This window comes from Daucus carota, chromosome 1, assembly GCF_001625215.2.
Source record: "Daucus carota subsp. sativus chromosome 1, DH1 v3.0, whole genome shotgun sequence".
Lineage (NCBI taxonomy): Eukaryota > Viridiplantae > Streptophyta > Magnoliopsida > Apiales > Apiaceae > Daucus > Daucus carota.
In genome coordinates, this window is record NC_030381.2 from 53725906 (window position 1) to 53738542 (window position 12637).

The following is a 12637-nucleotide window of genomic DNA, read 5'->3' on the forward strand; positions in this document are numbered from 1 at the left end:
ACATAGTTTAAAAACGACAGATTTTGAGGGGGGAAATTGAGTTAAGTCATCAATTGAATATGATGTGCTCTATATGATTGATTTATAAAATATAAATTAGAAATATATGATACAGAGTTGATTTTGAAAATATAAATTTCTATCAAAAGTTGAAGTGGACAAGTATTCTGAAACAGTTTTTTTCTAAAGTGGACATGTATTTTAAACGGATGAGTGTGTATATGATTTATGTATCACTATGTTGTAAATTTAAATAATATAATGTTACTTTCATTCTATAATTTATTATTCCATTTCCTATCTTTATGTCGATAAAAGATGTATTTGGTATGTTCTTGTTTCATGCAGGTGCACGAAATGCACTCTAATTTAAATTTGATTATCATGAGTTGATGCTGACTTGGCATTCCACTCAAAAAGAGCTTAGTTCGTATTTGGTTTGATTTATTAATAATCGAGTTTGAATACAATATTATAAATCGATTTATTAATAGATGAACATTGATCATGATATACTGCAAGTGTTCAATTTGCTAGTTCATGATAAGTAGAATAGTTCGCAAATAAATTCATGATCTTCCTCGTTAACAAGTTTGTGATTAAGTTTGATTAGAATGATCATAAACAATATCAATTTATTAATTTTTTAACAATACATAGTAATTATTTTTTTGAAAAATTTATGAAATTATAATAATTAGTGTCACTTGTTGCACATTGATTAGAAACATATCATATATTGTATCAAATATTTACAATTACAAATTTATTCGCATTAATAAAATATAAAATATATTTATATATAATATTTTTAAGGTTTATCTTCCGGTTCTTGATTTATATATTGAACATTTTATATTTCTCATTTTTAATATTATAAGTGCTAGCAGCCAATTGACCTATAAGATAATTTTCAAAAGATCAAATCGGATCAAAATTTTATTATGAATCGGACCGAATTGAATCTAAACAATTCAACTCAGTTTGGTCAGTCAAAAGAAGTGAATTTTTTTTTAAAAGCATATATTATTAATAAAGCTAAAAATGATTATTTATAATAAAAACGATAATAATTAATTTTGTTCAACTTTTTGGTCCAGAGTTTAGTTAATACTTCATACATATAGTCGGTCAGAACGAAGAGCATGAAAACGAAAATAAACGAAAATAAGAATAGTTATCTCAATAGATACATAACAAATGATCCATTCAAGAGAAATAAAGTCCCCATTTCACATAAAAAAATTGTTATTCAAAATATCAGTATATAAATATGAGATTTCGATTCTCGTTAATTATTTTTAAAATTTGTATTTAAACTTTTATGTAGTAATATCTTATTTAATATTACTTTTTTAACTAATAAAACTTTTATACAAAAATATTTTGTATAAAAGTAACATCTTATAATTAATAAAAAATTATACAAAAAAAACTTCTACACCATATAAAAACAGCGCCTATAAAAAAAAAACTATATAAAAACAGTATTTATTTTCAAAAACAATTATATTCCTAGTTTAGGGTCTGTTTGGTAGTGCTGTTAAAAATTGTTGTGATGTCAGAAAAAGTGCCGGTAAAATAAGTGTTGTTGTAGAAATCAGATAACTGTTTAGTAATTTTTTGATATTTACTTATTTTGAGTTATAAAATAAAAAATAATAATGATTTTGGTGAGGTTTTATAATGAAATTTATAACAGCCAAAAGCTGAAAGCAGCTTTTTCTAAAAGCATGGGAGGATCTGTTTTTTCTAACAACATCTTTTCAGCTAAAATCTGCTGTTTGGAAAAGCTGCTTTTAGATTTACCAAATCTGCTGTTTGGAAAAGCTGCTTTTAGATTTACCAAACAGTTTTTCACCTGCTTTTTTAGCAAAAAGATGCTATTGCTATCCGCAACAGCAACTCCAGACAGTATCTTGTTGTACAAATATTTTACTGTAAAAGAAAAAAACCTAACTTTCATGTTTTGGCTGTGCTTGTGCATATATGTACCCGAAATATTCCCAAGTTTATTCTTTTAATCTTCTTTGTTTCTCTTCTAAATCCCCCCCATGTGGCTGCAAAACAACCTGCGGATTCGCAAATCACTGTCCAAATTCTCCTTTAATTCATCCCTTTTCAGCTTTTTTATCTGGGTTTTACTTTTACATGGAGACTTATAAGTCATAAGCATTAATTCTCCAACTTCAACACTATGCAGCCTTCAACTGTGAGTCAAGAACCCAACTTTCCCTTAAGTCTTGTACATAAGTTAGCTGATTTTGCATTTGATTCCAAGCTAAATCATATTAACTCAAATGGGGTTTCTCCAAAGTTGTCTAATTTTTCTTGTGTTGATAAGTTTGGCGGGCTAGATAAAAAAGTGAACTTTAAGGCTTCTTTGTGTGTTAGTAGTAAAAAAGTTTCAATCTTTGAGAAGTTTGTAGCTCAGTTTAATAGTTTTATTAGGTTTCATTGTGAGAAGGTTCCAATTGGGTTGCCTTTTAATGGGATTAGTAGTTGTGATGATACTAATGGATTGGGAGGAAATGGGAATGTTGTTGTTGAGGATGAGGGGGTGCCTTTGAATGTTGTGGAATCAAAAACCCCGAAAAGGGTGCTCATTTTGATGAGTGATACTGGTGGGGGTCATCGGGCTTCGGCTGAGGCTATAAAGGCTGCATTTAATCAGGAATTTGGGGATAAGTATCAGGTTAGTTGTAAGAATGTGATTTATTGATGGATGCAATGCTTGGTTGATTATGTTGTGTGTTATAAAGAGTGTTTGCTGCAGGTGTTTGTTACTGATTTGTGGGCAGATCATACTCCTTGTCCTTTTAATCAGTTGCCGAGGAGTTATAATTTTTTGGTAAAACATGGGTCTTTGTGGAGAGTAACATACTATGGGTCAGCTCCGAAGGTGATCCATCAACCCTATTTTGCAATAACATCAGCATTTGTAGCTCGGTAAGCCCATGTTTGCCAACTCCTAGCTGTCAGGGTATCATCTTCCTAGTATATGGGTGTAGCTAGTGTGAAAATAATGCCTGTTTTGATTTTGTTTTATTATAATCTAGATATTTTGATCAAAAAGGTTTTTTTTTATTTATCTGTGTAGGTTGTAGGAATTGATTTATAATGTCCTATTGTAATAGGGGTTCTTCTTTACCGGGTAAAATTATGAATGTGGGTGCGTGTTGGAGGCTTAAAATTATAGGTTTATTGGTAATGCTAATGGCCAACACTGGCTTTGCGCATTTTTTGGTTCAAACCATTTTCTGCTTCATGAAAAGTTCCTTAAACTCCTGTAAAGAAATCCTGGTTTCTTCAATGCTTGACTTTATGTCGCAAGCTCAAGTAGATCTCACAAACTGTGAAATATTGCAATTGTCCACCGTCTGTAAAAAGTCATCATTAATTGTAATTAATTACCATCTTTTAACTAAAAGCCAATGCCCTGCTTGTTCGGGAGGAATGGAATGAGGTAGGAACAGATTGAAAATTCGTACAGACCAAAGAAAATTAAAAGGGAGAGAAGGATGTTGGAAGGACAATGAAGTGTCCATCACCTAGCTCTAGATTAAAGTGGTAGGACTGGAATAGCTGAAGGTATGTAAATTATATATGTTGACCCACAAGGCAGTACTAATCTCTTTCCATTTCCACCCGATTTTATCCTTTCCAAACAAACAAAGCGTAGGAATATTGGGGGTATTTAGCTACTCAGGTAGGATGGACCTTCTTTTCCATATCTTCTGTTACCTAATTTATTTTACTGAATTTTACAGAGAGGTCGCCACAGGTTTGATGAAATACCAGCCAGATGTAATAATAAGTGTACATCCATTGATGCAGCATGTTCCACTTCGTATCTTGAGATCAAAAGGTCTGCTTGATAAAACAGTGTTTACTACTGTAATTACGGACTTAAGCACCTGTCATCCTACATGGTATTCTCTACTGCATTTCTAGCCTACTTTTAATTATCTTTCAGGGTAGATCTAACGCTCTATGCGCCTATGTATGTACAGGTTTCATAAGCTCGTAACGAGATGCTACTGTCCAACCAATGAGGTGGCAAACAGGGCACTAAAAGCAGGTCTTGAACATTCTCAAATTAAGATTTATGGCCTTCCCGTGAGACCTTCATTTGTCAAAGCTGTTCGCCCGAAGGTTTGCAATTATGATTATATTGCAATTGACTTGTGTTGCATCATGGAAAGTAAATAATCCCCAATACAAAAGAGGTCTTGCTCTAGCAGTATTGCCCTCACTTCATGGAAGGCTGAGGGTTTAAGCCTGCTCAAGGCAAAATGGGTGTGTCAGTGACTCAGTGTTTTTAATTAGTATTAAAAAAACCTCAAATTGTACAGAACTTGCTGATACTGTTGGTTAAGTCGTGAAGGAACTTAAATAATTATTTGTTACTAGGATCCTTAAACTATTTCCAGAAGTCAATAGAAGGAACTTAAATAATTATGTGTTACTAGAGTCTTAAACTGTTTTCCAGTAACTTCTGCGTCTTAATCGTAAGATAAACAAGAAAACTATAATTGAATATAAAACTCATCTTGCCATTTGATTGTGATAACTCTCTCTCTTACAAGCTTGTTCCCAGAAATCTCACTAAACTTACCTAATTCTCTATATATCAGTTAAATTCTTATCTAGTTATCTTTTTAATGTAGTGTATAAGTATTATTTTAATGATTCACTTTCTAGAATAAGGGAGCAATTCGGATATTTATGTACACATATCTATACTAAACTATAATAATCAAACATAGAGATAATTCATAGCAGTTTGGTTAGATATTTTTTGTCATCCCTAAATTACCCTTTTCATGCCTTTCTTTTTTTAAAAAAAATAGAAAAAATTATATAAACAATGAGAGACAGACCAACATGTCTCTCATTAATTCTAACCTGTTCTACTCCAAGACAAACACGAGCCGTCATGTAACTCCCCTTAATTCTAACATGTTCCACTCCAGGACAAACAAGAAGCCAAGATAAATAATATCCTTTTCATAATGAAAGATATGATTTAAAATTAACACATATTAATATTAGGAAAACATTGACACATAGATGATAAATTTTATTGTTGTTTCTACTACCCATTTACAATATAAGAAAATTGTAAATGCTAATTCTCTAAGAAAAAAGATATCAATTAATTAATAACATTTAATCAAATGTCAATACATTATCATAGAATTTCTCATGCAAAAAAAAAAGTGGGCATCCGATAATACTAAATATATATGAGATTTGATTTTGCATTTTAGTACTTCAGAACATGAAACATCTGTGAGTACTGTGGAATGCACCAAGCCTATAATTGGCTTTCATCTCCTAAGCTTTGTGCCGAGAGGACGTAAGAAGGGGGTTGGCTGATTCTATTCCAAATAAATATATGAAAGTAAAGCCATGATCTGTTTAAGAAGGTAGAGAAGACTGGAGATGTGTAAGAAAATTGAAGCTTGCGTAAAGATTGTTCACACACCAAGTGTTTAATTAGACCGACCATATCTTATTTTTGCTACATTTATCTATATTGATCGAACTCCTAAGTTTTAAATCCTTTATATGCTGTAGTACACTGCCATGTGACTGGACAGATAATTTGTTTCTTACCCATGACAGCAGCTGTAAATTTCTTTTATTGCTATTACTTACTCATCAATAAATTTAAATTGATTTTTTTTGGTCATTAACTATAGGATGAACTGAGGAAAGACCTTGGAATGGATTTGAATCTCCCTGCCGTGTTGCTAATGGGTGGTGGGGAAGGAATGGGTCCCATTGAGGCTACTGCTCGGGCACTTGGAGATTCATTATATGATGAAAATCTTGGAGGACCTGTAGGTCAGGTCCTGGTGATATGCGGCCGCAATAAAAAGCTAGCTAGCAGATTATCTGCTATTGATTGGAAGATTCCTGTTCAGGTATGTACTTTTAATGCTTGAAGATCAAAATTCTGCGAAATTAATGATTCTACACTATGTTCACTGATTCTTGTCCTTAATCCACTTGTGATAACTCCTGGTCGTCCCATATTAATATGGTGCCCTTTTATTATGCTTTAGATGCTCTCATAGTTGTAAATAATCTTTTATACACATAAGTTCTTATGATCGTTGTGTATATTGATATATTACATGCATTGAAGAATAAGAAAAAATTGGCATACAAATTATGATCAAAGAATATGATATATGAAGTATATAAGTAATTTTCTTGATATAATATAGGTGAAGGGTTTTGTCACTAAGATGGAGGAATGCATGGAGGCTTGTGATTGCATAATTACCAAGGTAGACTTGCAGAAATCTTACTTATGTTCATATTTTTCTTGTTTTCTGTACTGGCTCATTCATCAAACCGTCACTCTTGTGATCCATGCGGTCTCTCCTGTAGGCTGGTCCAGGGACTATAGCTGAAGCCATGATTAGAGGCCTCCCCATTATATTAAATGATTACATTGCAGGACAGGTACTTCTGTTTTAGTGATACAAATTTTCACCTGCTAGTTGAATTTATTTACAATCTACAACCGTCAACATATCTTTATTTTGCATTGAAAGCATAATTCGTTGGGTCTTCCACTTTTATATCCACTGCATACGATAATAAGCCAGCATTTACGCCAGCAATAGGTTGATAATAATTTTTAAACGAACTTCGTATACAACAAACTATTTAAAGTGCAAGTAATGAACAAATACTTTCTATCTTAGGCTCAGGACTTGTAGTCCTTATGCTGACTTGTAATATTAATTCCGATGTCTCGAGACACATTTTGATAGATTCTAACTAAGAAGCAGGGAAATTTACCACAAGGCTCTGTCTTCTGACTGTTACAACATTTTGGATATATATTGAACTTATGATGTATATTATTATTTGCTCTACAAAGGTATAAATTTCTCAACGACTCTTCTAATACCTCCCTGCTCTTGGTGATATTCTCTTGTTGCAGGAAGTTGGAAACGTACCATACGTAGTGGAAAATGGATGGGGGAAATTTTCAAAATCACCAAAAGAGATAGCCTCTATTGTTTCTCAATGGTTTGGTCCGAAAGCAGACGAGCTTCATGCTATGTCACAAAAGGCACTGAGACTGGCACGGCCTGATGCAGTGTTTAAAATTGTCCACGATCTGGATGAGCTAGTGAGACAGAAAAGTCTTGTGCCTCAGTACTCGATGACCTAAAACCATGAATTTTCACCATTTTTTGTTCAAATTTCTTGTTATAGCGGTCCAGTGGCAGATGAATAAACATGCTTGTTCTAACACGTGATTTCATGTTGCTCACCAGCCGGAAAAATAGGGCATAGTATTGATTCTTATCCCAGAAACAGAATTTTCCCTGGAAAAGTATAGAGAAAATTGTAGTTCTCAGGAAAAATCGATTTATGTCTAGTAGAACTGTAATTTATTATTTATATACTCTATAGCACACTCATAATTTTTATCAGAGTAAAGTGCATTTTGTGTACTCCTACTTTACTCAAGACACCATTTGTAATATTGTAGTTTAAAATCGAGCACTTGCAATATCAATCTTTGTATTTTATTACATTTTGTTGTATTCCGTTAATTTGGATTAACTCCGTTAGTGATTTAAGGAGTATAGTGCACTTTGTGTATTCGCACTTTACTCAAAAACATCACTTGCAATACTCTGGTTGAAAATTTACGGTAAAGTGCGAGTACACAAAATGCACTTTAAGTAAAGTGTGAGCACACAAAGTGCACTTTACTCTCTAAATTATTAACGGAATTAACCCAAATTGACGGAATGCAACATAATGTAATGACATACAAAAATTGATATTGCAAGTGCTCGATTTTGAATTATAATATTGCAAGTGATGTCTTGAGTGAAGTAGGAGTACACAAAGTGAACTTTACTCTTTTTATCACAGTGCATTTTTCTCAGCACAGCTTACCTTACTATAGTTGCATCTATAGAATTTAGATTACATGGACCACTTATCTCATATTTGTGGTTCCTAAAGCACTTTTGCAATGGCGTCTTGAAAATTTTGTTTTTCCTGTGAACTCAATTCTCGTAAAAAATTAATAAATTATTTCCTTATTCCTTATATCCGCACTCTCTAATGATTATAATAGATAGCATTTTCTTTATTTTGAACTCAAGATTGGAAAAATTAGAAAGAGGCAGTGTTCAAAAATTTGGCGATTAATCGGGATTAATCACCGATTAATCTTTGTTCGGTCGGCCACCGTCTCGATTAATCGTTAATCGGTGAAAAAATCGTTTTTCCTGAAAATCGGGAATAATCGGTCAAAAGTCGGGATTAATCAGAAAAAGTCGATCAAAAATTGATGAATTTAAAAATACAAATTAAAAAAATTTAAAAATTTAAAATTTAATTTTAAATAAAACAAAAGGCACGGAAATGACAAAACACAAAAATTAAAGTTGTTTTTATTACCTTTCATTCTTTCAATATTAGCTCCTAAACTCTAATTACATAAATTTGCAATATCTTCTTTCGCAGATTCAATCAAATTCAAGTTTATATATGAGATGACTTGACTTGTGTATGTTTATAAGACATGTTTTGTGTTATAAGAAATCATTAATCTTTTGATTTTATATGACTTATAAATTTGTACTATATATAATTATATTAATATATATAATTTTAAAAATAATATTAAATTGATTACAATTAATGATCCGATTAATCATTTCGATTAATCTCCGATTATCCGATTAATCGCTGGACGGTGCCTTCACGGACTAAGTCCGATTACTGCTTTTTACAACACTGGGAAGAGGTACTTGATTTAATTCTCAAAACTTAAAGAATTTTAAAATTGGAAAAATTATATTATTCTCTTCACCCCCAAAAAGGACTAGACATTTTATTCCCGCTTTTTAATGTGTTCAGGCTTCAGGATATATACTTTTAAAGATTATTTTTCATTTTTTCCTTTATTTTATATCGGATTCATTTTTTTAGACAAAAATAACAATAATAATATATAAGAATACCTTTCCTAAGACCTAATACCCTAAAATGCTGAAAAAAATCAGTTTTTTTGGACGGAGGTAATATTAAATTATTAATGTAGCGGAAATATTATTCTATTAAAAATCTGCCATAAATATTTACATTACATAAATGAAAGTTTTGACCCGACCCGGCGAGCCCCAAACCAAAACCGACTTGGAATTGCAGACTCGAAGAAGCTTTATACAAAGAGAAGAAAGAAAGAATCAGATGAGCGAAAAACCCGAAGAGACCATGGAGGTGGACAAAACGACGTCGTGCCTGGCAATAGGGAAAGCAACAATGGAGAGCATATCGGAGAGATTATCGGAGCTCGAGGATTTATACTTCCCTAAAGCACTTGAATCTTCAGCCGTGAATCCATCTCAGCGCAAGTCTCTCCTCCTCGACCTCCTCTCTCGCGACGTCCCAGTCTTCTTAGGTATCGTGTTCGTGTACTTTCGTGTTTCGTGTCGTATATTTTAAGCCCGAGGACTAAAGTTTAATTTCGTTGTCGTATTCGTGTTGTGTACCAAATTGTGGGGCTAAAATTAACCACTGTAGATATTTTAAAATAGTCACACACAAAATAGAATTAGAGAATGCTACTGTATATATGTGTATACACTAGGTTGATAATTTCCAATAAAGTGATTTTTACCTAGGGGTAATTATTAAGCTCTATTAAGTTAATGAAATTTTCTGATTACGATGCTAGGTTTTAGTGTGTGTACGTTTGATTGCCTGTATTGTTTGTGTTATTCGTTCGTTAATTAGATATTTTAAAACAGTTTAGAATTAGAGAATGCTACTGTATATATGTGTATACACTAGGCTAATAATTTTAAATACAGTGATTTTTACCTAGGGGTAATTATTAAGCTCTATTTAAATTAATGAAATTATCTGACTACAATGATAGGTTATAGTGTGTGTACGTGTGATTACCTGTATTATTTGTGTTAATTTGTTGGTTAATTATGAACGGTGGTTGAATTTTCAGAGAGATATGGATCGCAGTTGAAATTCGAGGAGTTGGAGGAATTTGATGTGTTGAGAGATGATTATGAAGTGAAGTGGCATTTAGATCACTTACGGAGTGTGATGAGACCGACGGAGGAGGAATTGAAGTTGAGGTCGGCAAAGGTTAAGAATAGGAGGCGAGCTTACATGGATAAGTTGATATATGATGGGCAGTATTTTTCGGAGTATGCTATGAGGGAAAGAGAGCCGTATTTGCACCATGAGTATGTGGGGCAGTATCAGGACCTTAGCGGGAGGAGAATGGCTAGGCCGGGGGAGAGGTGGTCAGATACGCTGATGAGAAGGGTAGATGAGGGGATTTTGGTGGCTAAGATTAGGAGGGAACAACAGAGGTTGGGTGTGGCTCAGAGGGATTGGGTTGGGGTTGAGATGGAATTGCAACAAGAGGAAGTAGAGGAGGAAGAAGAAAGTGAAGAAGAAGAAGAAGAAGAAGAAGAAGAAGAGAGTGAAGAAGAAGAAGAAGAAGAAGAAGAAGAAGAAAGCAAGAAGGGCTGCAACGCTATCGGGAGATCCCATAAGCCGGAGGTAATTTCTTTATGTGAAACTAATGTCTGTTTGCACTGTTGTGCTCTTGATATTTATGTTTCTGCCGTATAATTATAAAGAAGTCTGCATGTTCGTGCATGATTGTACTTGTATCCGGCTACTTAAGTTGCATGTTGATCATCTCATGTGGTTTAATCTTCTTTTGATAGTCAAATAATCACTATGTTCCTTTTCACACATACACACACCTGCAAATGGCACATTTGATATCGTAAGTTTAAGTAAATAAATGAAAAATATTATTATAGCATTGATGGCTCAAGGTGTAAACACCTCTCACAAATCTGTAGGGATTACAGTTAAGTGTTTGATTAAGGCTTTCTTAAGGTCTGAAAGGCTGCAGTGGAGTCTTCTGTCCTGTTTAAATATGTCCTTTTGCTGTAAGATTTATTTAATTATCGACTGTTGCTCAATATCCTCTCACAAATCTCCTTGCACATATCCTGTGTTCGGTTGGAGTGATCGGAATGATGCCAAATAGAATGAATTAGAGAGAGGCTAGAGTGGGATAAGAGTAAACAAACACTGGATAGGAATGATCATCATATTTTTCTGGTCACAGGAGTACTTCTAATGTCCACTCGAGTTGGCTATTTTCCATATTCTTTAGCTCAATCTAATTCTCTTTTTCTGTGAGAAGTTCTAAGTGCCAGTTTTAAGTCATATATGTTTTTTTTCCCATTTTCTTGGGATTTGACTGTGTTAGATATGATCTAGTTTTTGATATTCGTTACTTACATATTGATGCTTGATTAATGCAGGTCCTCTCGGCAAGTCATGAGATCACTAACAATCAACCCACAGCTGTAATACCTGGTCAGGGAGTCCAGTTATCAGAAGAGGAAATGCAAGATCAAATGGATCAATTTACTCACGTCATGCAGCAAAAGTTTATGTCGGGGGAAGATCACCAGCATTTAGATTATTCAAAAATAGACGGGGATGAGAGTTTAGATGATCACTGGATGAGGGAGGCTAATCAAGATGCTGAAGAGAAATACTTTGACGATGATTAACTGCTGAATTTGTTTGAATTTCTGGTATTTGCTATAGCATCTCTTCTTAATCCTTGCCTCAATTAGTTTAACTGTATGTGTATATCAGTCAGTAGTATACAGTATACACACAAGTGTGTTTGAAATTTAATGAAAATAATGTTTTTGCAGACGACAATGCCAGGGGAAGTGGTAAGGTTCCCACAGTTAACCGGGGGCTTTTTCTTTTTTCCTCAAATCCTATTTAGGTCAGGACTTCAATTACAAAACTTTAAATAAACATAGAGAATTTGTCATTGTGGTATGGTCTTAAAGATATGGTCTTGTGTTGTCAAAGACTATTGCAAAATTGATATTACTAATGTTGGGTTTTTAATCGATAAAAATATATGATAATGTGTTATCTCTTTAATTGATGTATGATATTGTATTGTCAAAGCCTTGTGAATGTCGGGAAAATGATATTAGATGAAAATATATGATATTATTATCAGAAATTGTTACGAAAGTGATATTGCTAATACTCGGTTTTTCCTCCGTCCCTGTTTTTTTCTAAAAAAATTGTTCATTATATAATTGTTCTTCTCATACTTCAATATATTTTGCCCCAAAACTGGTCATACATTCCTATTTTCATTATTTAGCTTCAAATTATATATTCACATATTACCATTTACTTCAACAATGGGTAAGATGAAAATAAAACACTCCTTCCTGTATTTTCAACTTTTTGCATCGGTTTAAGAGGCATATACTTGGCAATTTTTTCTTGATTATATGGCAATTTAACATTTAACTATCACTCAAGCACAAAATTTTAAAATTAATAACATTTGAAATTGGATTATTTTAGTGTATTCATGTACACATACTAATAATTATTTTTTATTTAAATAAAAAATTTAAATTAATAAAACTTTTTATACATGTAAAATCCACTATCGGCTAATTGAAAAAAAATGAGAAAATACGCAGGAAAATCCGTATGAAATTTGAGAATCTAGAATGGGCCAGCCCACCGAAAAGTGCTTAAACCT

At 33.0% G+C, this 12637-nt stretch overlaps 2 protein-coding genes across 3 annotated transcripts; both read left to right on the forward strand.

The window, feature by feature from the left end:
* Positions 1 to 1993: 1993 nt before the first annotated feature.
* Positions 1994 to 7568, forward strand: LOC108206444 (monogalactosyldiacylglycerol synthase, chloroplastic). Its single transcript, XM_017376782.2, has 8 exons — positions 1994 to 2695; positions 2777 to 2949; positions 3771 to 3932; positions 4014 to 4155; positions 5709 to 5933; positions 6240 to 6302; positions 6406 to 6480; positions 6968 to 7568. Exons 1-8 carry the CDS (start codon positions 2198 to 2200, stop codon positions 7199 to 7201), a joined length of 1572 nt encoding a protein of 523 aa, XP_017232271.1. The 5' UTR covers positions 1994 to 2197; the 3' UTR covers positions 7202 to 7568.
* A 1598-nt stretch (positions 7569 to 9166) lies between these two features.
* LOC108205191 (uncharacterized) lies at positions 9167 to 11988 on the forward strand. Of its 2 annotated transcripts, XM_017375029.2 has the most exons (4): positions 9167 to 9457; positions 10019 to 10584; positions 11367 to 11645; positions 11772 to 11988. In XM_017375029.2, exons 1-3 carry the CDS (start codon positions 9247 to 9249, stop codon positions 11619 to 11621), a joined length of 1032 nt encoding a protein of 343 aa, XP_017230518.2. In that variant the 5' UTR covers positions 9167 to 9246; the 3' UTR covers positions 11622 to 11645; positions 11772 to 11988. The 2 variants fall into 2 exon arrangements, with proteins under 2 accessions (XP_017230518.2, XP_017230517.2); XM_017375028.2 differs by having other exon boundaries at positions 11367 to 11778.
* The last annotated feature ends 649 nt before the right edge of the window (positions 11989 to 12637 follow it).